Source organism: Carlito syrichta, unplaced genomic scaffold, assembly GCF_000164805.1.
Source record: "Carlito syrichta isolate Samal-C Ts95f unplaced genomic scaffold, Tarsius_syrichta-2.0.1 Scaffold304285, whole genome shotgun sequence".
In the NCBI taxonomy this organism is placed as follows: Eukaryota; Metazoa; Chordata; class Mammalia; order Primates; family Tarsiidae; genus Carlito; species Carlito syrichta.
The window spans coordinates 40704-67378 of record NW_007248381.1 but is presented as its reverse complement, the minus strand read 5'-3'; the positions used below and the strand labels follow the sequence as shown (position 1 = coordinate 67378).

Here is a 26675-nt window from a genome sequence, read left to right as displayed (position 1 = left end):
GCCCCTTCCAGTGGAGTTCTTTAGTCTTGTCCCACTGGGGGCATCTTAAGAAGATTAGAGGGTGGTTTTTTATTAGTGAATTTCTAGCCACATATACAGAATAATCCAACTTGAGACTCACTTGAATACAGACTATTTTTTTAAGCTTCGAAGAGGGAGACATTAGGGAATGGAGAAACTGAACAAGATCTTACTTTTCATTCCAGAGGCACAGGATAGCAAAGGCTTCTTAACAAGAAAACTTCAGTGAACTTTTTTTTCCTTAAAAAAAAAAGAAAGAAGAAGAAAGACAAAGTTATAACTTTTATTTCTAGCAAGTATTTTTTGAATCTGTACAGTTAAGACTGGCACCCTTTGCTTGGATTTCCCTTCCCAGTAATGTGCAAGGCAGAATCACTTAGGGGAGTCAGCTTCAGTTTTCCAGGTAATTCCAAGGAAGGTCTTTGCAGTGAAATGGTTATTCCAACCCTCTGAAAGGAATACTCTCAGGTCACTCATTCCTTGGTCTGACTTGACTGCCTAACATCCAGGGACCTTATGTGCCCCTCACCCTACCTCTTGTTGACACCAATCCTCCTCCAGCCCCAACCCTGTAGCCTGAACATCCACAACCCGCTGCAGTATCTGTTTTGATAGCAAACGACTTTATTCATATACATTGTCAACTATCACAGACATATTCACATGTTCTTGGGTTAACCATACACCAACCCATAATATTTTTGTCAGGGAGGTTGCATAGAAGGGTAAGAATTTGAACATATGTGCGTGTTAATGGCCACCACCAAGTATTTGGTTTTGTGGTTAAGTTTTAGACAGCTTGTGCCATTATTCAGTTTCTCTTTTTAATTTTTTTTTTTTGAGTTGTAGTCTCACTCAGTCGCCCAGACTGGAGTGCAGTGGCCGCTCCCGGCCACCGTAGCCTCACCTGCTGGGCTCCGGCGATCCTTCCACCTCAGCCTTCCGAGTAGCCGGAAGTACAGGCATGCGCTACCACGCCTGGCTGATTTTTTGATTTATTGTGGAGATGAGGTCTCGCTGCCCAGGCGGGTCTCGAAACCGCGGGCTCAGGCAATCCACTCACCTCAGCCTCCCAAAGGCGTGGGATTACAGGCTGAGCCACCGAGCCCGGCTCTTTTTAATTTTTATATTGATACAGATATCATTTGTTTTTTAAATTTATAATTGACACATAATTATACATATCTATGAGGTAAAATTTGATGTTTCAGTGAATGTATATATAGTATAATGATCAAATGAGTATAATTACCATATCATCACTATAAACATTTATCATTTCTTTGTGGTAACAACATTAAAAATCTTTTCTTCTAGCTACCTTGAAATACTCAATACATCATTTGCTGTGTAATAGAACACCACAACATATTCTTCCTAACTAACTATAACTTTGTACCTACTGACTAACCTCTCCCAGTGCCCTGCTTCAGCTTCTAGTAACTACTGTTCTACTCTCTGCTTCTATGAAATAATCTTTTAAAAAATTTCACATATGAATAAGATTATGTTGTACTTGTCTTGCTGTGCCTGGCTTATTTCACATAATATACTCTCTTCCAGATTCATTCATGTTACCACAAATGACAGAATTTCATTTTGTTTTATAGCTGAATTATATATATATAGCATCTGTTATTTATAGCATTTATATTTTCTTTATCCAATAATAATTAGATGGGCATTTAGGTTGATTCCATATCTTGGCTGTTGTGAAAAGCGCTGCAGTAAATATCGGTGTGCAGATGTCTCTTTGATGTACTGATTGCATTCCCTTTGAATACGAACCTAGCGATGGAATTGCTGGATCATGTGTTAGTTCTATTTTCAATTTTTTGCGGAACCTCTATACTGTTTTTCATAATGACTATACTAGTTTGCATTGTCATTAACAGTGTTTGAGTTCCCTTTTCTCCACATCCTCTCCAGCATTTGTTACTTTTTTGTCTTTTTGATAATAGCCATTCTAACTGGGAAGAGGTGAAAACTCATTTATGGTTTTACTTTGCATTTCTGTGATGACTTGTAATGTTCAGCATTTTGTTTTACATATCTGTTGACTATTTGCATGTCTTTCTGTGAGAAATATCTATTTAGGTCTTTTGCCCATTTAAAAAATAAGATTATTATTATATTTGTATTTTGCTACTGAGTTGTTTGAATTTCTTACATATTCTGAATGTTAACCCCTTATCAGTTAGATAATTTGCAAATATTTTCTGCCATTCTCTATGTTGTCTCTTCACCTTATTATTAGTTCCTTCCTTTGATGTACAAAAGTTTTTTAGTTTGATGCAATTCCATTTATCTGTTTCTGCTTTTGTTATGTGTGCTTTTGAGTTCTTATTCAAACATTCAATTTTATGAAGTGCTTCCCCTATATTTTCTTCTAGTGGTTTCATATTTTCAGGTCTTGCATTTAAGTCTTCAGTTCATTTAGAGTTGATTTTTATATATGGTAAAAGATAGGGATCTAGTTTCATTCTTCTACATGTGGATATTTGATTTTTCCAGCACCATTTATTAAAGACTGTCCTTTCCCCAATTTGTGTTCTTGGAACCTTTGTCAAAAATTGTTGTCTGTAAATGCATGGATTTATTTCCTAGATTTCTATTCTGTTACATTGGTCTGTGTGTCTGTTTTTATGTTTTTATGCCGTTACCATGCTGTTTTGTTTACTATGGCTTTGTCGTGTGTGCGTGTGTGTGTGTGTGTGTGTGTGTGTGTGTGTGTGTGTGTGTGTGTGTTTTAATATGGGGTCTCACTCCTTCATCCAGGCTGAAATGCAGTGTTGTAGCTAAGCTCACTGAAGTCTCAAACTCTCGGGCTCAAGTGATCCTCCTGTGTCAGCCTCTCAAGTAGCTAAGACTACAAGCATATGCTACCATAGATGGCTAGTTAAGGAAAAAAAAACTTTTTAGAGGCAGGGGCTTTATATGTGCCCAGGCTAGTCTTAAACTCCAGGCCTCAAACAATCCTCCTACCTCAGCCTCCCAAGTAGCTAGGACTACAGGTATGCCACTGCACCCAGGTAGAATAATTTTAAAATAAAATAATGTGATGCCTCCGGCTTTGTTCTTTTTGCTCAGGTTGTTTTGACTCTCTGGGATCTTTTGCCCTCCCATATGAATTTTAATATTGTTTTTTCTATTTCTGTGAAGAATGTCATTGGTATTTTGATAGGGATTGCATTGAATCTGTAATACTGCTTTGTGTGATGTAGACATTTTAGCAATATTATTTCTTCCACTTTATGAACATGAAATATCTTTTTATTTGTTTATGATCTCTTCAACTTTTTAATCAATATTTTATAATTTTATTTTAGTGAACTTTCACTGTCTTGATTTTATTTGTTATTAGATATTTTAGGTATCTTATTTTTGTAGCTATTGTAAATGGAATTGCTTTTATGGTTTATTTTTCAGGTAGTTAACTATTAATGTATAGAAATGCGACTGTTTTTTATATTGTTTTTGTATCCTGAAACTTGACTAAATTCATTAATAGATACTAAAAGGCATTCGATAAAGTTCAACATCTTTTTATGATAAAACCCTCAACAAATTGAATATAGAAGGAACATGCCTCAACACAATAAGACCATAAACACCCAGCCAACATCATACTTTAATGAGGAAAAGTTGAAAGCTTTTTATTTGATATTTGACACAAGTCAAGGATGCCTACTTTCACCACTTTTATTCAACATAATACTCAAAATTCTAGTCAGAGCAATTAGGCAAGATAAAAAAAAAAAGAGCATCCAAATTTGGAAAGGAAGCAGTCAAATGGTCCCTGTTTGCAGACAACATGATCTTATGTATAGAAAACCTTAAAGACTACACCAAAAAACTTTCAAAATCGTTTGCTTTTTAACTGCAGCTCCTGTCTCACCCAGAAATCTCTCTTTCCCTCTTCTTTTATCTGTGCTAATTTTAAGTCACATAAAATTACAACACCTAGACAGGCCACCAGAGGAACATTCAGCCACCTGTACAGATGGCTTTTTTTTTTCAATTTGACCTAATTCTTGCCTCCAGACATCTGGGTTAAATATTTAAAGGTTTTAGATCATGCCAGAAACCTTTTATAGCATCTACAATTAAAGACAGGATAAGGTAATTAATTATTCAGAGGTTCATGTATATGAAATGTATTAATGTTTATCTCATTATTTATGTATGCCTATAATGTCATATTTTGAGAATGTAATCTCAGTTTCTAACTTGCATTAAGAATTAGTCTATTAATTTGCTTAAGAAAAATAAGCTTTTAAAAAAATCCAACAGCTAAAATAATAATATTCTAAAATTGTATATCTGTTAAACCTGGAATTAAGAAAATACTATTATCTGTTAAACCTAGAATTAAAAAAATACTACTATCACATGTTTTATTAAAAAAAAAAACCTAAATGATCATCTATTCCTCTATTCCATCACCTTGGAAAGGTGCTATTCAGAAGTTCAACCCTCAAAACAACCCTATCATACAGAAATGATCATATGCATTTTACAGGTTAGGAGCTAAAACTCAGTGAGGTTGTGTAACTAGTCTGGGCTCACACAGGTAAGAGCAAGCTATGAATTTCTTGCACCATATCATCTCCTTCTGACAGAAAGAGCCATCAATGAAAAGTAATGCAATGCTTCTCACACTCCATTGGGTGTAGAAATGGCCTAGGGACTTATTACAATATGGATTTTGATTGAGTAGGTCTGGGTGGGGCCTGAAATTCTCCATTTGTAACCAGTTCTCAAATTACAGCTAGTCCATGAACTAAACTTTGAGTGGCAACGTCTGAAGGCATTACTTCCTTCACCTTTCTTGGCTCTTTGACTTACTTCTCTCTGCCTTTGTTTATTTCCTTTTCTGTTTCTGCCTTCATGTACCTTTTAAAAATTTCTTAACAGGAATGACCCACAGTGTGAACCAGTACATTAGTAATTCTCAAAGGAATGTTTGAACTAAATTCACTCAGATAACAGGCAATTAATGTAGAATTCCTCTGCACTGTATTTTAAAAAGAAGAAAAATTTCCTTCAAAACTGTTGAATAAGGGTTTTATTTGTTTAAATTGCTACTTACCACAGTATCAGCTTCAGCTGTCTTAAAGCCTTATATATACATATATACACATATTTACATATACATATAGAATGGTATCAGATAAATCATACTTCATTGAACTCTTTGATATTATTTAGAGATCTGACATTATTTTTGAAGCACAGAAAAGACATTAAAAAAATAAGAAAGAAAGGCCCACTGGAGCAAATGGAATCCTATGTCTTCTTGCTCTTCCTATCTGTCAGGCAAAGTAAATCATCTGATGTTCTCTCAGCACCCACATTACAAGGGACACTCTGTTCTGTAATATTGAGCCTGCCTGAAAGCTATGGACACAAACCAGCATGGGGATCCATAACTTTCACTGCAATATTTCTTGGGTCATTTCAGGCCACATTTATGACTAGCCAGCAGCCGTCCTTTCCTTGTTATAGCAAGATGTGTCCATGCTTTCATTGATAAGTGAAGCCCAGGAAGATATTCTGGATTGGCATATATTTGAGAGCACCCAAAGAGGTCAAGATTTGAGATTGAAGTTGTTTGCATACCAAAATGATTACCTATCTAGCTAGGAATTTTTATTTTAATATATTAGAATTATTAATTTTTAAGTCACACTTTTTATTTTACCGCAATGCCATTAACACTGTACACATTCATTTATTTGCAGTTATCTCTTATTCCTTGCCAGTTGCCCCTGACGGTTACACAGGAGCTGACAAATAGAAGACATTTACTCCTGGAAAATATTTACCCCACCCAGCTCAGTGTGCAGTGAGGAAAGTGTGCACAGTATATGGATCAATTCATTAACTGAGGCAAGGGACCTACACTGATATGAGTACTTGTGTCCCTAACTGTTATCTGTCTTATGTTTACTTGCTCGCTCCTTCACTTCCTCCCTCCCTCCCTATTTCATTCCTACCTTCCTCTCTCCCTCCCTCCCTCCCTTCTTTCTCCTTTCCTTTCTTCCGCCCTCCCTGTCTTCATTCCTCCCTTCGTTCTTTCCTTTCTGTTTTCTTTCTCCCTCCCTCTCTTCCTTCCTTCCTTCCCCCCTCCTTTCTTCCTTCTTTCATTTTATTTCACTTCCCTTCTTCCTTTCTTTCTTGTTTCCTTTCTCCCTTCCCTTTTTCTTTCTTCCTATTTCCTTCCTTCCCTTCTTCCATCTTCCTCTTTTTTCTTCTCCTTCCCTCCCCTTTACTCCCTCCCTCCCTTCCTTCCTTCTCTAGCATCATGCAGACTAGAGCTTGCAAACTCTTCTCCTATGGAGAGGCCAGGAAGGTAATGGAATGAGTGAGCTAGACTGGGATTCAGAGGAGGGTGGCAGTGGTAGAGCCCAAGGAGAACTAGAAAGTTCATGTAGGCATTGTTTAAGAGAGGTGACTACTGCCTTGGCCCCAGCCTGTTGTTGCCACTGTGTTCATACCATCCAGTTTTTGGGTTTTTTTTTTTTAACAAAACCTGGAAAATCCTGATTCTATGTTTGTGTGTATGACATTTTTCAATTTTGAAACATTGGCATCTACTATGTAAGTCAACCCCAAAATTTGGTTTCTGGTTTACCTCCAGTCATTATAGAAGGCTGGATGAAGTGACTTTCTTTTCTTTTCAGGCATTCAAATTATATGACACTTCTATCTATAAGAAATCTCAAAGGTGTGTGTTTTCTTGTTTGAATACATTCTTTTTTTGCATTCTCAAATAAGAGCAATGATTTTCTTTTGATTAAGGCATCAGGGTTTATAAAATGTGTTCCTATCTCTTTTAATGTACCTTAACTACTTAAATTTATGTTTGAGTATCTTTGTATATGTATGTCATGCGGAATCTGAAAGCTCTTTTCAAGGATTAGCTCATTTATATTCTTAAAATCTTTTTGCTTTGATTCAGTTATTGCCTTTGTTTGGTTGACATTTCTTTCAATTCCTTTGTTCTTTTGTGAATGTCCTGCCATGCTACATTACATTTAGGGAAATGTAGGTGAATACTCATCCCAGCCCAGATTATCGCAGTCTCAAGTAGTCATGTCATGAACATTTATTTGTTGTCACTTTTGCTGCTGTTGTTCTTTCCTGTTAATAGAGCGCCTTAAATATTCCAGATGACTCATCTTTTGAACCAAAACTGATTGTGTGAGTGTGTTTCCTTTATTAGTTATTTTTTTTAAAAAGTGTCCTAAATTACTCTATGCAGTATAATATCCCCTACCCAATCCCTATTCCAGGAAAAAAATGGAAGCAATTGCCTGTGCGTATATAGTGAAACGATCAGAGATTTTCCCTTTTAACTATTTTATGACTTTTTAAAATCACTTATATAGCCTTTATATATGAAAACATATGAAGTAAATATATTTTGAAATAGTGTTCTCATTTATTCTTCCTCATTAGATCCTTTCCTTGCCATCACAAAAGACTAGAAATGAAATCATTTTCCTTCTTCCCATTCTGGTTTTCTACATTATAAAAATCATAATTGCTTATTTTTTGCCTATTTATCTTGAAAAATTTCAAACCCACAGAAAAGTTACAAGGATTTTTTAATAAACATATATCTTCTTCCCCTTGATTTACTAGGTGTTAACATCTTATCCTCATTCTTGCTCTCTGTTTTCCCTCTTGGATGTGTGTGTGTGTGTGTGTGTGTGTGTGTGTATGTGTGTGTGTTGTCGAACCATGAGAGTGACTACAAGTTCTACAAACTAAATTTGAAATTAAAATGTAAACTACTTTATAGCTAAAAACTTGAGGAGATAGTGTCTAGTCAATGTCATTGACAGCTTTTTCTAGAGAGCTGCCTATCATTTTTGTGTAGTCTTAGCACCAATATTTGCATTGGGTATACAGTGAAACTCATCTAGGACATGGTGCTTCTAGAACACAGTGCTTCTATTTTAGGAATGAATTTTCATAATTTTATTATGTGTTTGAACTATTAATAAAAAACGAGAGCATGTTCCTCCAAGATGTCAAATATTATTAACTGCACAATAAGTTCTAATGAAAAAGGAGCTAACCAAATTTAATAACTTGGAAAAATATTACGGTAATAATCTTTCTATATTGCATCAGTATCTGAATAACTTTACTCTGTTGCCACGGTGTTCTGGAATATGCCTGTTTGGCTCAGTAGCATTGTCTAGTAATTGACAAGGCAGTCAGATAGTCCAAGTTCAAATATTGGTGCCACTATTGACTGTGTAACCTTGGACAAGTTATCAGAACTCTCAAAGATTGTTTCCTCAGCTAAAAACTGGAGATGATAAGAGTATACATGAAAAGATACTTATGATGAAGTAATGTAACTCATAGCACAGAGAAAGCCTTTAGATGTTAATATTGTTTTCATTCTTATTCTTCATATTCAGGGTTTTGGTTATTGTTATAACTTCCCGCTGGTCTTCATGACACCAGCTTCCTCACATTCTAGCTAATCCTACTCATCTTTTTGGCACATGAGTCTGAGGGTCAAAAAATCCGCTTCATAGTAGGTGAAACTAGCTAGGACTCATGGCCAAAAGTGGGCTTTAAGCTCCTTTCCTCCTGAATTAAACAGCTTCAGGCCTCCACCAACAGGGCCTGAGTCTGCCTCAGCCTGCACATTTCTCTAATCACTAACATGATTTTGACGTTTCACTGCTCAGAAACCCTCCGCCATTCCCATTTCATCCCCCAAAGACTAGATGTCCTCAATAATAAAGTTCACCTTTAATTAAAGTATTTAGTTACAGGCCAGGAATTGTATCATGTGCTTTGCATTTACTATCCTATTTTATGTTTCTGTTTAATTCTCAACAAACCCATGAGGAGGGTATTTTTATTCTTCTTCAGTTTACAAATAAGTAAACTGAGGCTCTGAACTGTTAAGTAACTTCTTGGTCAAAGTGACACTTGCAGGAAGTGGTAAATCTGGGAACTGAATTGGCCTGACTCCTCCAGAGCCAGTGCTTTCCAAGAGTTAACCACACTGCCTTTTCAGCTTATACTCAGTCTCTCGGTTACCTGGTGAGAAAGCCTACCCTCCCTCGCTCCCTCTCCTCTAATTTACCACCCACACAACCAAGCTACAGTCTCTCCCTGAACAATCTATGTCTTTTGAAATCTTTCACTTTTTTTCTTTCCTGTTCTCTGTGTGGATTATATTTTTCCACATTTTCATTTATATACATCCTACTTATGTTTTGTGTTCCTGTTCAGATGGCACGTCCTCATGATGCCTTCCCTGATTCTATTCATTCTTCCTCCAAAACAATTTTTCACATTTATATTATATTAGTAATTTGGCTAATAATCACTTTTAAATCTTTCCGTTCCATTGTATTATTAGTTTTTGAAGGCAGAGACCATAGAATTTTTTATCTCTGTATCATTAAGCACAAACTATAGTGCTTTGATGATGCTAATAATAATAATTATGATGATGATGATGATTATGACAATGATGGTTAGTATTTATTAAGCACTTTATCTGTGTCATGTAATTTACTATGTGCATTGTATACATTATCTTGGTTTCACAGCCTTCGGGAGATACACTTTTGGGACTTTTGTCTACTTAACTATAAAATGAAAATGATAGCATTCATGATTTTTGTCTAGAGTTCTTAGGAAAGGATGGGACCAGGAATCATAGGGTCACCTTGCAAAATGTAAATATCCAGAAAACGTTGGTAACATTCATTTTACTTTTTTGCACCCTGATTTTTTAAAATTTCTGGATAAATATTAAGGATGTTTATAGGTAAAAACTAACAAATTACTAGAAAATGCTTAAGCCCATTATCTACAATATTTTATATTTTCTTTATTCTTAAATACAGATAATTCTGTCTTTTAATTTAAATTGCCATAATATAGCATTTGACAAGTATGTTAAAGAATAGACACTAAGAGACATTCTCAGTGGTGTTGTAGAATTTTATTCTTCTCAGAAGTTTTCAAAAAAAGTATATATTCTTGTTAGGGTATGAAATTGGGTTAAGGTAGGTTAGTCTAGGATTCCTTCTAGGTGGTTTATAGCTAAGCACCTTATAAGCATCTGGTTACAACAAAACCTGTATAATTCAGTCCTTTAGAATAGTTCTCTAGGCCTTTGTGGGAGAGTGTCTTCTATGTGGATAACCCTTTAAGAGTCACCAATGGTAGTTCACTGACATCATCAAATTAGTTCTTTTTCTGAGATGATCCATTTGGGATTGCAAGAGAAGAGAGTCCAATCCTGGACAGAACGTTGTACAAACTGTCCTCTTTTCTGAATTCTTTTAGACTTCACCATCCTATAATAACCAAACATTTATATTTTATTTTTAGAGTAGTATAAAATTTTATATTCTAACCACATACTGAAAGTGTTATTACCAGGGAAATGTGGGAGAAAGAACTTGAGCTTTGGGATCATACTGTACTATCTATTGTTAGCAGGTGTAGGCATATCACTTCTCTGAAATCTGTTTCTTCACCTATAAAATGTAATTTATGATACCTATTTTGCATAATTATTGTCAACTAGTAATAGTATATATAAAATTACTAGAATGGTACTTGGCGCTATTAGTATATCATTAATAGAAATAAACCTTACTACTTATTAAATTTTGTAGAAGAAATAAACTAGCTAAGGACATATTGATTAATGATTATTTTTATCTACTTTGTATAGCTCATTTTAATATGATACTGTTTAAAAATTGCATTTATTTCATGTAGTTTTAAAATACCTAATATGGTTTGCTGAATGCTACATAAAAACCAAAATTTTTACTCTCAAAAGGAAAATAAATAAAGTCATCCAACAAACAAGTATTTAGATCAGTGACCACATTTGGTTACTGGAAGGGGGAAAACAACTTAGTTTACATCTGCCCTGGATTTTGCCCTGCAGAGAGGAGCTGGTTTCGTCTGAGGACCTGCTAGAGTGGCTGCGGCCTTTCTGTGCTGATGATACCTGGCCAGTGCGGCCACGCATTCACGTGCTGCAGATTTTGGGGCAGTCATTTCACCTGACTGAGGAGGACAGCAAGCTCCTTGTGTTCTTTAGAACAGAAGCCATTCTTAAAGCCTCTTGGCCCCAGAGACAGGTAAGTCTGACTGAAGGTATTCCTTATTAACAATAAAGAGAGGCCAATGCTTGATTACTTTCAGCTGAATAATCGACTTGGTAATGCAAACTTTCCAGTTTGTTTATCAATTCAACTATTTAATAATTAGTAATTGAATATTTGCAATGAAGTTTATTTTTATTTTTCCATATATTTGAACATGCATATGTGTAGTAGATGATGTCTCACTCACTGAATTTGTGTTCATTAGTTTTCTCTTTATAGGTAATAGGATGGTTCACAGTATCAATTAATTATGGTGGCTCAGCCTTTTCCCAGAGAAAAGCAGATGTAGATGGAAATGCAGTGTGCGGTTTTGCTAATTCATTTATTTCATCCTCTGCCCAGGCACTAAAATACCTTCCTTTTTCCTCTGTAGTTAGATGGACATAATGTAACAGAGATACAAGATCTTAGTTTCTCCATACCATTCTTCAAGGCTCACTCAGTCCATATTCTCTCTAGAACCTTTCCTGACTATTGCAAGCTTAATTGAACCTTTTTAAGATTTATGTATTTGTTCATTAGTTTTAAAAGTTTTGTCTCCCCACCACCATGAAAACCCTATAACCCTATGTGATGCACTTACCACCTCCTGAATCCTTCTAAATATCCTGTACACATACTCAGAACTTAAATTCTTGTTGATTGAATAAATAGAAGTGCTAATTCCAAAGTCAGAGAAATATGATGACTGTGGGAGTTTGATTTAAATTCTAAATTGATACACCCTGAAAACATAGGGTCCAGGAGTTGGAAACATCAGTCAAGTGCTTTAGCATGCAGTGCAGGCAATTATCTCAATAAATGTTAGAAACCAGAACTTCTCAGATAATGTTAATGGCAAAAGAGTTTCCTAGAAGTCTGACTCTAACTCCATCTACCTTCTGATCGCTAAGCTTTGTTGATAATGTATATGCTTATTGCATCTAAAGAACAATGAATTTCTTTTTAAAATGGATTAAATATTAAGAATATCTTGGGATTCATCTCAGATATCCTCATAATTATTATCTTATTATTCTTATTTTCTCTCACAAGATAAATAGGTAAATACCATTGTTTATTCTTCAGAGTTAGATAAATTGAGATTTAAAAAGATGGATCTATCAAAGATTCTTCAGTCTTGTCAAATCACTGAAATAGATTATAATTAAAGTCAGTAATATCAGAATAATACTCTCTCTGAAGCACTATTACCTTAACATATTCTGTCTCAACACTTTTCCTAGAATTATATCAAGAGACTACCTGCAGCCTCTTTAAAGAACAGTCTAGAAACACAGAGATGATAGTCTATAAACTACATCCCATGTACATAGAAGTTAGAAGTGTGCTTGTTTTCAGCAAGCATGAAGTTTCATGTAGCATTCCTGAGGTAAACCCTAAATTAAGTCACGTTATTTTTGCCATGTGGAACTTTAAGGTTCTGACTCGTCCAGAAGCAAATGAACATAGCTACAGTTAGGTGCTTTCCTGACACAACCTCCACTTGCAATCTTCTCAGCCTTGCTCAATTTCATCTTCCTGCCAGGATCATGAGGCTGATTTCTCTGGTTGGAGTGTCACTTTATTTTTTGTCATTTCTATATACTGAAGATATTACAAAACAGTGCAGAAACTAGGAAAAGGGGGAAATATCCATCTTTTCTGTCATGTTGAGACACTGGAACATGCACTTTGATATTTGGACTCTTCATAAATATTATGGCTATTTCTTCTTTTAAGCTTTTCTCATGGTTCTGATTACTCATGGAACAAGTTGTAACTTTTATATGATTTCTGAATATCGCTGATATTTTAGTCTCCTTATAGCTTGACTTTTTTCGAAAGTAGGACTTAAGGCAGTTTTTCAGACACTTTTCTAAACTGACTTGACTTTATTGTTTTGCGTGCAGACTCTTTTCTCATTCGCCAGATCTCTGTGTAACTCCACTTTTCACCAGTATTTTCTCTGTGATGATACAAACTTTTTCAGGCCCTCTGGGAAATATCTCTCCTAAGAATCTCTGAATTGCCCTAGTGCAAGTCATCTCATGTCCCCTTCACCCTTTTTATTTTCTCTCCCCTCTGTTTTCCCCTTATATAAGAGCAGTTTCCCTATTCTTGGCAACTAATGATCTGGGTTTCTTAAATATTTGGTAATAGAAATAAGAAATTTACCATACTGGCTTAATGATGTATACAGCTATAGTCTCCTCCAAGAAATAAGTCAGTGAATGTCTCTCCCTCCTTCTTCAGAAATTATGTCTGCCTGGCTTTGCTGATTCAAAATCTATTTTGAAAGACAAGCAAATTTGATTGGGGGCAATATGTCTTATAATTGTAAATAACTTCTTGTTACTTGGAGAATAAATGCAGATGAACTATGGGTTTAGAATGGTAACACAACTTCTGGATATTACAGAATTTGCCCACCGTATAAATTATCATTTAAATTATTGTTTTTCGCCTTTCACTAGGGCATAGAAAGACCAGGGCACTAGCGGATATATATATGTATGTCTCCACCTTTCCTCTGATACTGGTTGTATAATTTGGGGGAAGATTCTTAAACCGTGTGCCTTTACTGCTTGGTGTATAAAATGGGTTAATGGCAAGAACATGAGACTGAAAGTCAGGAGTCCTGAACCTGTCATTTTATGACTAACCTTGGACAAGTTTTTTTAAGATTTAATATTCATTTATTCAAAAATATTTATTGTCCGTGAGATCCCTGTTCTCATGGACTTTATATCCTAGCGGAAAAAGAAAGATGTCATATAGAACTAGTTAGAGGATGGTGTGCTCACTTCAACTGTCATTTATTTCATGCACATTAAACTGCACACTTCAGCTCCATATGCCAAACATCTAGACAGTCCCAAAGTGTGGACTGTATGAGCTCTCATTTTCTACTCTTTCTCCCTAACCCCTTCTTCATTCTCAGAGGTACTTAAGGTAATATTAAGGATAGAGACGGGTTCTTACAGAGTAGGGATAAGAATAGATAATGGTATTGCAATGTTCAATTACCAAAAAATGTGGGACTGCTACCTTCACTGTGGCTGGTAATCCTCTTAGGCAGACTTTGCATACATCAAAGAGGGACTTAATATTTAATTATCCTCGAGGTGCCCAAAGTAGTGGCCCCACAAATCAATGTGTTGCTGGGAAACCAGCCAGCTCCTGCAAAATTAAACACAGTCTGTGGTGCCTGCCACCTCACTGGTTCTCAGAGAAATAGCAATTTCTAGTTTTCTAATGATTAGTTAACAGAATTAAAAATTCAGAGACCCTCATTTTTCAACAGTTCAAGAGGCTTTCGTTTTCATTCCAGATATGTGCCCCAGCTTGGTGTGGGCGGGAGGAAGAGGGAGACGTGAGGGTAGGGGAAGGGGATGAATGTATTGTGTTAATCCCCTCAGTACAGTTTATCTGAGTTTTTCAGCGTTTGTAATTTTCTAGTTAACTGGCGCGTGAAAATTATGGGTCAAAATACTGATGTTTCCTTAAAAAAAAATGCCATACCTCATCACCTCGAACTTTTTTCCCCAATTTTTATGTAAAAGAGAACATGTGGCTTAGAGTTTTGCCTTTTAAAATTTCCATATGTCTGAATTTGTGGTTGTAAGTGATCACCAAAAGAATTAGTTTAAGACAACTTCTAATCTTATTACAAATTCACATATTTTGTCTACTTTGAAATATTCAATGACATATTAACCCTTCTGTTCAGAAACTAGTTTGGTTATATTTGCCAAAACATTAACAAAATATGCACTTCTCTGCCAGACAGAATTGGAAGAATAGTAACAAAAGTCCAGTAAGCAAAACTGTATTTAGTTTCTTACAAATAATTTACTGTTACCTTAAATGTCTTCAAAGCTAAGACTCACTGACATGATTTGCTTAACCAAATATAGAATAATGTTTGAAGCTAAAAATAGGTGTGCACACATACGTGTAATACATTCCCAATAGGCACAAAATCACAGAATTCTAGAACTAGAAGAGATTTTCAAAAGCATCCCAGTTCACCCATATTTTATTAAAAAAAAGATATGGATGTCCAAAAAGGAGATATTACTTCCTCATGTTTTACTTAAATGTCACCTTTTCTAAAATGACTATATAGCCTGAATTATCCACTCAGTCACAATCTGTTTTATTACTGTCTTAAATCTCTACAAATTACTTACCACTATCTCTGGTTCTCCCTGTCTATGCTTATGTTTGTCTGTTTATTATATGACATCTTTCTTTTTCCACTAGGATATAAATTCCATGAGAACAGGGATCTTGTAGACAATAAATATTTTTGAATAAATGAATATTAAATCTTTAAAAAACTTGTCCAAGGTTACTCATAAAAAGACAGGTTCAGGACTCCTGACTTCCATTCTGATGTTCTTGCCATTAACGATGCAGGACTAGACCATGGTGCTTCACCCAACATGCAAGCAAAGTGATGTGCATGGACTAACAGGAAGATTTCCTTACTGAGTGGCCTGGTGCTTTATATTGACACTGTTTTATATTAGCTTGCCATACTTTACTGACAGTTTTTCTGGTCAACCAATTGCTGCTCATATGGAAGCAAACAAGTTCCAAGCATGTTTGTCCAGATATGAGCAAGATACTCACAATGTTAGAAGATCTCCGTGTACCTTTTTCCCCAAGATGATTAAAGTTGAGAGAGCATCCACATTAATTGGTCCTGCAAATATTTGAAGATGTTGAGAGTTGATCTTTATGAACAATGGGTTCTTTTCTTTAAAGATTTGCCCTCTCATCACTGGCACCATTAGGGAAGAAAGGGGAACCTTGGAATGTGTACTATGTGCACATTAATCTTTAAAACTGTCTTGCAGCGTAGTTGCTATCCTTTCTCTTTTAAATGAGGTCATAGGACCAATTTAAGGTGACATGTGAATTTCAAACCCAGTTCTGTTGCCAAAGCCTGTGTTCTTGTTCCTATGCTACACTTCTTCCTGTTTGCCATGGAAATACTATGTATTCAGCTTAATATTTGAGTAACATTGGGCTACATAAAGCGTGACCTTTTCCTCTTCCCACTGTGACTTTACTTGGATTGGATTTGATTGGACAGAAAGCATTGCTTCATCTTTTAGCAATTGTCATTGTGACTGCCTCAATATATAGCACTGTATATGTTAACTACTGCTTAATTAAAATATTAAAAAATGCTATGCCTTAGAACTGTTGTTTGAACAGAGCAATATGTGAAATATCCATCGTGTATATAATTTGCCATGCATTGTGCCAAACTCTGAGCCACACAGACCTGTATTCAAATCCCAGTTTCACCCCTCACTAGTTCTGTGCACTTGAGTCAGTAACCTCTCTCGCAGCCTCAGTTTCCTTGTCTATAAAATGTATATAATACACAATTATTACAAGGATTAAATGGGATAACACATGTAAAACTCTAATCCCAGTCCAGGTAAATGGACCTCATTGGTGTGGAGCCTCTGCATACACCAGTGGAAGACATAGATCTATAAGAAAAGAAGTAAATGCCCTAAAGGGTTTAGGTGTTGTGATGGGAGTCTGCACAGTGCCCAGGTGTCAAGGGAAGGCATGTCGTCTCTCTGTCTGGAGGCAGTGAGGAAAGACTGCTCTGAGAAGGTGCTGCTTGAACTGAGGCCAGCCCAGCTGGTATATGGTATGAAGGCAAAAGCCACCAAGGGTTGAAAGTGGAAAGAAGCATACCAGATTTGGGGGAGCATCAAGTGTTGTGCTCAGGTTTTACTTTGATGATGCTAAGCAACATGCTGTTGTCATAGAAGCCATGTGATCAGATCTGTGTTTTGGTAGAAGCCACCTGACCTCTGCATGAATGATGGGCTGGAGGGGTTTGGCTGCAGGCTTGCCAAAGGCAGTGGACTTGCTGCCTAAACCCAGCCCTGAATTTGGTTCTAGCTGTGAAGGTAGAAGAGAGTAGAAAAGAGAGTGTTAATATCAGTGATCTTGGTGACTGCTTAGATGTGGAGGGGCTGAGGTAAAGTTTGATGGTCTTCATTTTTGCTTCCGTTACCAGGAAGGAAGTGGTGCTCCTTGGCTTGTTTTGTGGAGAATGACACACATTTCATAGACATCATTATGAACCATATTTTGGGAGGCGAGTAGGAGTGGACATATAGGGAAGCTCTCTTTATCCTCTTCACATAAGCAACCTTTCTTCATAGCCTTAATGTGTCTTAGTTGACTGTGACCAATTCCTAGGACGTAAACTTGAGTTTAGCAAATGTCACTGAATGAGGTTTGCTCAGAAGCTGTCCTGATGCCCTTCAGGTTCAGGTCAGGTCTCAGCTGGACTTTGTAGTGGAATAATTATGTCCACATGCCATTTGTTTAGAGGTGTAATAACTTCAGCAGTGATGGTCTTTAGTTAACGTGTTGTATAACAGTATTGTCTCTTTGGTCTTATGGATTAGAGAGAAGAGTTAAAGGAAAATTTAAAAATTAGACAGGAAAAATAAAAGTATGTGAATGTTGGCCAATGGTAAGAGAAATGGAGTAACTGGGGATAACACTTTATATTTTTAATATTTCATTTTGAAATTTCAGATTTACAAAAAAAGTTTAAATTGTACAACAAATTCCCTATGCTTTTTACTCAGATTCACAAAATGTTAACATCTCAGATGACCAAAACCAACATTATTACAATACTATGATCTATTTTACATCTAACTCATGTATTGTTAGTTGTCCCACTAGTGTCTTTTTTTCTGATTCACATCCAACCCAGGTCACACATTGCATTTAATTGTCATGTCTCCTAGTCTCCTTTACTTGCAACAGCTCCTTTTTTTTTCTTTTATTACCTTGACATTTTTTAAAGAGGACTGGCCAAATTATTTTGTAAAAGTTTCTCAATTTGACTTTGTCAAATATTCAAGTTTTGCATTTTTGGCCAGAATACCTCAGAAGTGATGTTGTGTTCTTCTCCACGCATTTTCTGTGATGCGTGGTGTTGGTTTGTTCCTTTACTAGTAATGTTCACTTCCATTACCTGACTGAGGTGGTATCACCATATTTCTTTCCTTTAATATTATCATTTCCCCCTTGCAATTAATAAGTATCTTGTGGGGAGAAACTTTGAGATTGTGTGAATATCATGATTTGCATGATACTTTCATCTATTAATTTTAGCATAAATTGTTTATTATTGCCTGAGATAATTATTGCCTGTAGTGTTGGTCAAAATGGTGGGATGTTTTTCCTGCCATTTGTTCTTCCTCTTATTCATTTATTTGTTTAGTTATTTAGTTATATCAGTATGAGCTCAAGGATTCTCATTTTGTTCTATAGTTATAATTGACTACTATCATTATTTATGTTTTGCTCAAATGATCTTAGAGATGGGCACTGGGAATTCCCTTCACGTTTTCTTTTTTTATGTGTGCCCATCATTTCTGGAATAATTCTTTACTTTCTGTCCAAATGATGTATACCCATCTTTTCTGGAATACTTCTTTACTTTACCACATGATGTTTGTGAATCCTCTTGTACTTTTGCTACCCAGTCCTGGATTCAGTCATTGATTTCAAAGAGGCTTGGTACTTTTTATTGAGGAATGGTGTTTAGAGCCAATGCTTGGGTGCTGGGTGTACTTATTGACTAGTGTGGTGTCATAGCTTCTAGATCCTCTAAGAGGACAAAACTGGTAAATGTATATATATACACATATATATATGTACACACACACACATATATATATGAATACACACATATCTACATTTTTTTCTGTATTTGTAAATACATTAGAAATCATGATTTCATATTGATACTTCTGATTCCAGTCCAACACTATAAATTTTATCTAGCCTTTCCCTTTTTCTTATTTGTAAGCTCCTTTCTCTGTCAGTAAGAAACTTGAGTCTCATTATATCTATATATTGGCTCAATTATATATAAATATATGATATATGTAAATATTTGCTCAATTGTAGAGAACAAATAAAGTAATTTTGGAAATATTAGATGGAATATAATATTGTGTAGCACTCTTTTTATCATTAGACTTAGAGTAATAGTACTAAAAACTGCTCTTTTTTTCCAACATTACTTAATTTTGTCTCTCCCTCTTTCTCTCTCATACAGAAACACGCACCCCTCCTTCAGTGTTAGGGATTTTTTTGGTATGGTTTGTCACATTCTTGTTGATTTCAGTTTTATGTATCCTGTTTTGAATATGTGAAACATTGACATGGAATGTGAGAGCATTCTCTGGGATTTAATGTCTTTTGTTTTTTCTTTTACTTGTGGTATTTTGAAATTTGGATATTCTTGGTCTATAATTGTACTGAATGTGTGGGTTTTTAATATGTTTATTTATTCTTGTTATTCTGTTTTATATTTGGAGAATGTATAGGTAGACACATAACTCATTGGTTGCCATTTTCTCCTACTACTCAGAAGTCTCTCTAGGTAATATCTAACTGGAATAAAAAATTTGAGTCAAAATAAAAACTCAGGAAGCTACAATAAAAAATCTGTTTTCCCTTAAGCTGAGATGTTCCACTTACTATTAGTTTCCATGTGTCTGAGGGCCATTCGTGGACTTAACATTAGTCTTTCTATGTATGTCAACTAATCTAAACATTATAATTACTCTCTGACATAGGTGAGCTTATTTCTCTATTAATCACATGAGGAAATAGGCTTGGAGTGGTTATGAAATTTGTATAATATCTCAATGCTAAGATGTGGCAGAATGATATATAATAATGAACTATCAATACTAGTAGCTACTATAATGGCTGTGTTAACAAATTATTAGATACCTATCAAGGTGTACATATTTGTGTGTTGTATTATGTCATACATTATGTTATACATTGTACTATGTTATACTAGATTATTCTCAAAGTAATCTGATATTAGTAGTTAGGTATCATTGCCTTATTTTTGTCTGTGAAAGCAGTGAGGCTCAGAGAGATGTGTTTATTTATTTTTTTATTTCAGAATTGTGGGGTACATGTGAGGATTTGTTACATAAGTATATTGAGTGAAGACAAGGTTTGGGCTTCAGAAAAGCCATCACCCTCACCCCCCCACCCCTCCCCAGTGGTGGAGATGATACAAAATTGATGGTTTGGTGTCCATTATCTGCCCTCCCTGGGTTTCTCCTTTAGCGGTCCCCAGCATCTATTGTTCCCATCCTTGTGCTTATTTGCTCAAGGTTTAGTGCTCACTTATGAGTAAGAATGTGCAGTATTCACATTTTTGTTTCTGTGATAGTTACCTTGAATGATGGTCTCTGGCTGCATCTATGTTACTGCAAAGGACATTGGGTTTTTTTTCTGCACAGTATTCCATAGTGTATATGTACCACATTTTCTCTATCCAGTTTACCCTCAGTGGGCATCTGGGCTGGTTCCATGTTTTTGCTATTGTGGATAGTGCTGTAATAACCATTTACATGCAGATGTATTTTTTGTAGAGCAATTTGAGTATATTCCCAGGAGTAGGATTGCTGGGTCGAATGGTAGCTCTATTTTAGTTCTTTGAGATGATATCTCCAGATTGCTTTTCACAAAGGTTGAACTAGCTCACATTCCCACCAACAGTGTAGAAGCATCCCCTTTTCTCCATGAGTCTTGCCAACACTTGTTTTTTGACTTTTTGGTTATAGCCATCCTGACTAGTGTGAGCTGGTATCTCATTGTAGTTTTTATTTGCATTTCTCTGATGATTAGTGAGGCTTAGAATTTTTTCACTTGTATGTCTTCCTTTGAATGTCTTTTTATGTTCTTTATCCACTTTTAATGAGATTATTTTATTTTTCCTGTCAATTTGCTTGAGTTCCTTATAGATCCTGGATGTTAGGCCTCTTTTGGATGCATATTGTGTAAATATTTTTTCCCATTCTGTGGGTTTTCTCTTCACTTTCTTGATGCTTTATTTTGCTCTGCCAAAATTTTTTGCTTGATAAGGTCCCATCTTGTCAATTTTAATATTTGCTGCATTTGCTTTTGAGGACTTGGCCATGAATCCATTGCCTAGGCGAATGTCTAGGCAGGTGTTTCTCTAGATTTTCTTCTAAGATGCTTATAGTTTGAGGTTTCACATTTTAGTCTTTGTTTCATTTTTTAGTTAATTTTTGTATACAGTGATTGATAGGGGTCCAGTTTCATTCTTCTGCATGTGGCTAGCCAGTTTCCCCAGAACTATTTGCTAAATAGAGTTTTCTTTCCCCAGTGTTAGTTTCTGTTGACTTTGTCAAAGATGAATTGGTTAAAGGTCTATAGTTTTATTTCCAGGTTCTCTATCCTATTACACTGGTCTATGTATGTATTTTTGTACCAATACCATGCTGTTATGGTTAACGTAGCCTTGTAGTAAAGTGTAAAGTCTAGGAGTGTGATGCCACCAGCTTTATTCTTTTTGCTGAATCAGCCAGGCTTGGTGGCACAAACTTGTAGCCCAGCTACTTGGGATTCTGAGGTGGGAGTATCCCTTGAGTTCAGGAGTTTGAGACTACAGTGAGCTATTACCACATCACTGCATTCCAGCTTGGGTGATAGAACAAGTCCTTGTTAGATAGATAGGTAGGTGGGTGGGTAGGCAGATAGGCAGGCAGACAGACATTCAGATAGATAGACTAAGTATTTATAGAAGTTCATATGGCATGATTGATTATATATTCTAGAGAAAAAATTATAAGGCAAAATCTTCCTTCTTACTTTAGCACAAAGTATTTTTCCTGTTATGTGTTTTTAAAGTGTTTCATAAAATACTACATTTAGCCATGTTAAAATATGTGTTATATATTGAATTGACAATAGCACTTAGGAAGAATGATTATGGCATGTTCTATTGTGTCATTTCTATGTTTAGAGGCATAATTTTTTTTAAAGTAGGGTGCTATAAAAAATGGTTCAGAATTGCAGTTGCTAGCCTCTTTTATATGTTTGTTTATGTTTATATATGTTTATATGCTCACCTACCTTCATGTTCTTTCATTGGGTTTCTCTTCATTAAGGGTGTGTTTGTAGTGTCCTATGAGAGACATTTTATGGCAGTTGAGAACCATTTATTCTCAAGCAGTTTACAAACAGACACTTGTTTTCCTACCCTGCCTTAGGAGAGAGGCAAAGACCAGACCTAGAACCAAAAACAGGAAAGAATTCAATTTCTCATTCTTTTTCTTCTTGTCAAGACACCCTTTCTACATGGGAGATATTTTTACCCTAGCATGGGCTAGGGAAGGTTGTTTGAACCTTCAGAATGTCTCAGCAACACATTTTTCTTTAAACATAAGCTTTTCAAGGATAAATATTTATGAAATTCTCTCAATACCTGCATCTATTTTTCCAGTTATGTAGAAATGGGAATATCAGCCAGAAAACAATACCTTACTTTTAATGCTTAAACATTAGTTATATTTCCATAATTTTATATTTTCTATTTATTAAAGTCCATAAAAACCCACAAGAAGATGAAATTATAATTTATATATTGTTTGTATTGTGTGTACATTAGTGATCATTAGTCCTATAATTAGCAATAACTAGTGGTCATGCTATTTATTGAATACCTACTGTTTGCCAGGCACTGGTCTAAAAATTGCTTAGACTGTTTGGTACAGGATGTTGGTAGTCAACAGCTTATGACTGGTTTTGGTCTTTTCAGAGTTCTCTTCCTCAAAGATATTGGCTAGATCCAGTGGATACAAAATAGCCAACATTTGCCACCTGAAGCCTTATTAAAGAAGAGGCTTTAACAGAAGGGGTCTAGAATTGCTAGAGGTCAACTCTGTTGCCTTTTTATATTTCTGTGTTTGTATTGAAACAAGTTTTTATGTTTGTTCATCTGTTTTTGTTTTTTGAAGCCCTGCATGCAAGGACATCTCAATGTGACCTCATTGTGTTCATGAAAGGAATTGCACCATTTCTTTGCAGCTTTAAATCAGGAGACATCACATGAATCTCTTAGAAGCAGGCTTAGCAGCTCACCAACTCTTATGGAAGATAGGGTATGGTAATTAATATCACTACCACCAGCAATAATTCTCTGCCTGTTTGTAGTTAATCTCTGATTTGTAAATATCTGAAGATAAAATAAGCTACTGTCAATACCTGTAAGAAGATGCATATTTCAGGAGAGGTGCCTCAATTTAAGATATTTGTGTTCATTTTCAGCAGTTACTAGAAATTTAAAGTTAAAACTGTCTTCAACTGAGAATAGGTGACTTGGTTCACTTTTTCAAGGACAGTGACTCTAGTCTGATAAGGAGGCTGCAGCTACTTGACAAATTGACTTACAACGAAGGCTAAAGTCACCTAATTCAGTTAGGAGAGAAACAGCACTTTGAGAGATGAAAGGGAAAAAATATTATGTTTGAGTCCCATTTGAGTTTTGCCCTTTAAAATCCTAGGATGTTTTGTTAATAGTGTCAGTATGGAATAGTCATAAACCATACAGATGCCTGTAAACTATTAGACATTTTCATCTCCAGGGTTTTGCTTAATACTCACTGGGGAAGGGATAGGGATGTGAAAAAGGAGTATTATGTTGCTTTCTTGTTCCCTGGGGAGAAGAAAATAATAAAACCAAACTGTAATTTTTAAATTTTTTTAATTTTAAAGTTGTGGGTGCAATTTGGGTTAGGTGTACAAATGGTCATTGTACAGGTAAGGTTTGGGCATCACTTTGGTCCCCACCTCACCTGGGCTGAGATCAGGTTACCCTTACTGATGAAGTGTGCCTCCTCCCCCAGCCCAGGAGTTTTCCACTACTGCCATTCCCTTTCTTGATTTCTTTCAAGTTTATTTTTACTAATTTGTGGAAGGCATGCCTAAGAGTCATTTCAAATATTGTATTTAATGCTCAAATAAGACTTTTAAAAGAGATAAAAGTTAACTCACAACTTCATTTTCTTAAAATGGACATATTTCTCACTATTCTTTTTCTGTCCTGTCTAGTCCATAGACATAATTCTTGTTAGACAGAATCACAGTACAAATCCAGCTTTCTACTTTTTTATGTTTGACACATTATGCAGATGATAATATAAATAGCACCCATCATTTATTGATAAATACTCAAATTTACCACCCCTTCTTCCATACATTTCTCCTCTATAAGCCATAAAGGATTTCTAGTGAATGTTGCTATCTCTCTGTTTCATTCTTATCTATAGTTCAAAACTGTAGCTATCACAGGTTTGGGAGGTCTTTGGATTCATCACCTCTAATACCTCTACCACTACCACCATTTTACATTCTGGCAAAAGTATACTTCCTAAGATCATAAAAGAAGAAAGCAAAGGTCTTTCATGTTAACTGGTTATTTTGATAGAGGTCTGGTGTCTGTGCATTTTTTGTGTGTTAACTTTACCATTCAAATATGTGGTCTTATATAATGAGCATTTTTTTTTTAGTTCTTCTCTGACTACTGATGAAATATTTCTTTGATTTTTTTTGGCCTAAGAACTTCCTATTTCACATTTTGTATCAAATGTCTAGGAGAAATCTAAAATTTCTTAGATTTGTTGGATTTGGTTATACCTATTTCTCTTAAATTCTTATTCCTGTTAAAATCCCTTTTATATGAAAGTTGTTTCTTCTGTTTTAAAGGTAATCTTTGGGTAAAAGTTTTTTTATTTGATTTCTGTGATAAATAAGAATCAAAAATTAAATATCCAATATAGTGATTTGTACATAGTAGGCATAAAAATATTAGTCCTATACCCTTCTCTTAACTTTTCAAGAAGGATATCATGGGGATGTCTTTTCATCCTTTTACATTTTCTCCCTTGCCTACTAACTCTAAGGAAGTGAAGTCAATATTCATGGTGTTTTGAACATACCTGGTGCTACTAAGCATTTAGTCATTCTCATGTTCTGGTTCCAGCGTTCTTCCAAAGCTCACCTTCGCCTACCACAACTACTACTCAGAACGCCTTCAGTGACTTTCTTCATCTCTTCCAGTCTTTTTTTTTTACCCTCACCACCACACGTCCAAATCCTAGTCTTCCTTTAAATTCTTTCTCGTCTGTCACCTTGTCCCCTTTCCTGAGCTCCTGAGCTCAAGTTTACTTCTCTGTTCTTATAGCACTATAAACTCTATGTTTTCTAAGACCTTTATCAAATTGAAAGTGTTACAGTAAAAGCTTTCTTAACTACCACGAGTCAATTACTCAACTGTGTTAAAGTGGAGATCATAAAATATGATATATTCATACCTTAAACATGTGCGAAGCTAAAAATATAAATGAACATTCATTTGCCAAATATTTACTGTAGAGCTAAAGCCTTTTCTTAAATATCCAAGTTACTGTGCTTGCAGAACAACTAAATAAAACTTTCTTTATGTGATTTTATGTGACCATTTAAAATGAGGGGAAAAAATGCCTGCTTTTTGTATGTTCTTTTTCATGTCTCACAATATATGAGGACAACTGATTTGTTCTAACTGCTGATGTACACAATCTGCTTTTCATGGAAATTGCCCTTCTCTTTGAATCATATCTATATGAACATGGAGAACATTTGACTTTTGTATTAAAAGAAGCTTAGTTGAATTGAACGGGCTGTTTGAGATAGGGGTAAATCAGATTGCTGCAGGCAGAGATTTGTGATCACCTGAAGGAACACATGAAGTTCTACATCTCAGAACAGGTAAAAGTTTGCAGATGGACAAGTTAGAGGTTAGGAAGCACCAGTTCAAGGAGTAGATTAGAGCAAAATGTTTAGAACTGAAGCTGAGAGTAACAGGGGCGGGCTACAGTATCCCTTTCAATGTGTGGTATTCAGGCAGAGTTCCTCATAGGACCCATTCAGGATTACAGTTTTTCAGTTTTATGATGGATTTATATGTGTATTAAATGCATTTTCAATTTGTGATGGGTTTATCAAGACATAACCACATTGTATGTTGAAGATCATCTGTAGATCTAATGTATTAGGCTATCTCACTGAATTCTCACAAGTTGCATGGTCATCTTTCTGATCATTATATCTCCACTACAAAAAATAGATGTTCAGTAAATGTTTATGGAGTTGAATGAACATAACCCTGTGAAGTAGATATCATTAGTACATTTTACAGATAAACTGAGACTTAGGCTAAGCTGTTTATACCAAGTTACATAACTAATAGGTAGCAAAGGGTGGGGAGTTAGGTGAGGATTAGAGTGAAAAAATAGGATGAAGCCAGTCACAGTGGCTCACTCATGCTCAGCAGTTTGGGAGGCTGAGGCGGGAAGTTTGCTTGAACCCAGGAGTTCGAGACCAGCTGGAAAACATAGTAAGACCTTGTCTTTACAAACATTCAAAAAATTAGCCAGGTGTGGTGGCACATACCTGTAGTCCCAGCTACTACTAGGGAGGCTGTGGTGGAAGGATCACCTGAGCCCAGGAGGTTGAAGCTACAGTGATCTGTGAGCATGTTACTGCACTCCAGCCTTGATGACAGACTTAGGCCCCAACTCAAGGGAGAGAGAGAGAGAGACAGAGAGAGAAGAC

At 35.7% G+C, this 26675-nt stretch overlaps 1 protein-coding gene across 1 annotated transcript in view; it reads left to right on the top strand.

Moving 5' to 3' along the window:
- Window positions 1-26675, top strand: part of NBAS (neuroblastoma amplified sequence) — a 230770-nt gene that overhangs the window by 164981 nt on the left and 39114 nt on the right. The window contains exon 23 of the mRNA XM_008059599.2: window positions 10976-11171. Coding sequence (XP_008057790.1) covers window positions 10976-11171 — 196 coding nt within the window. The remainder of the gene's footprint in view (window positions 1-10975; window positions 11172-26675) is intronic.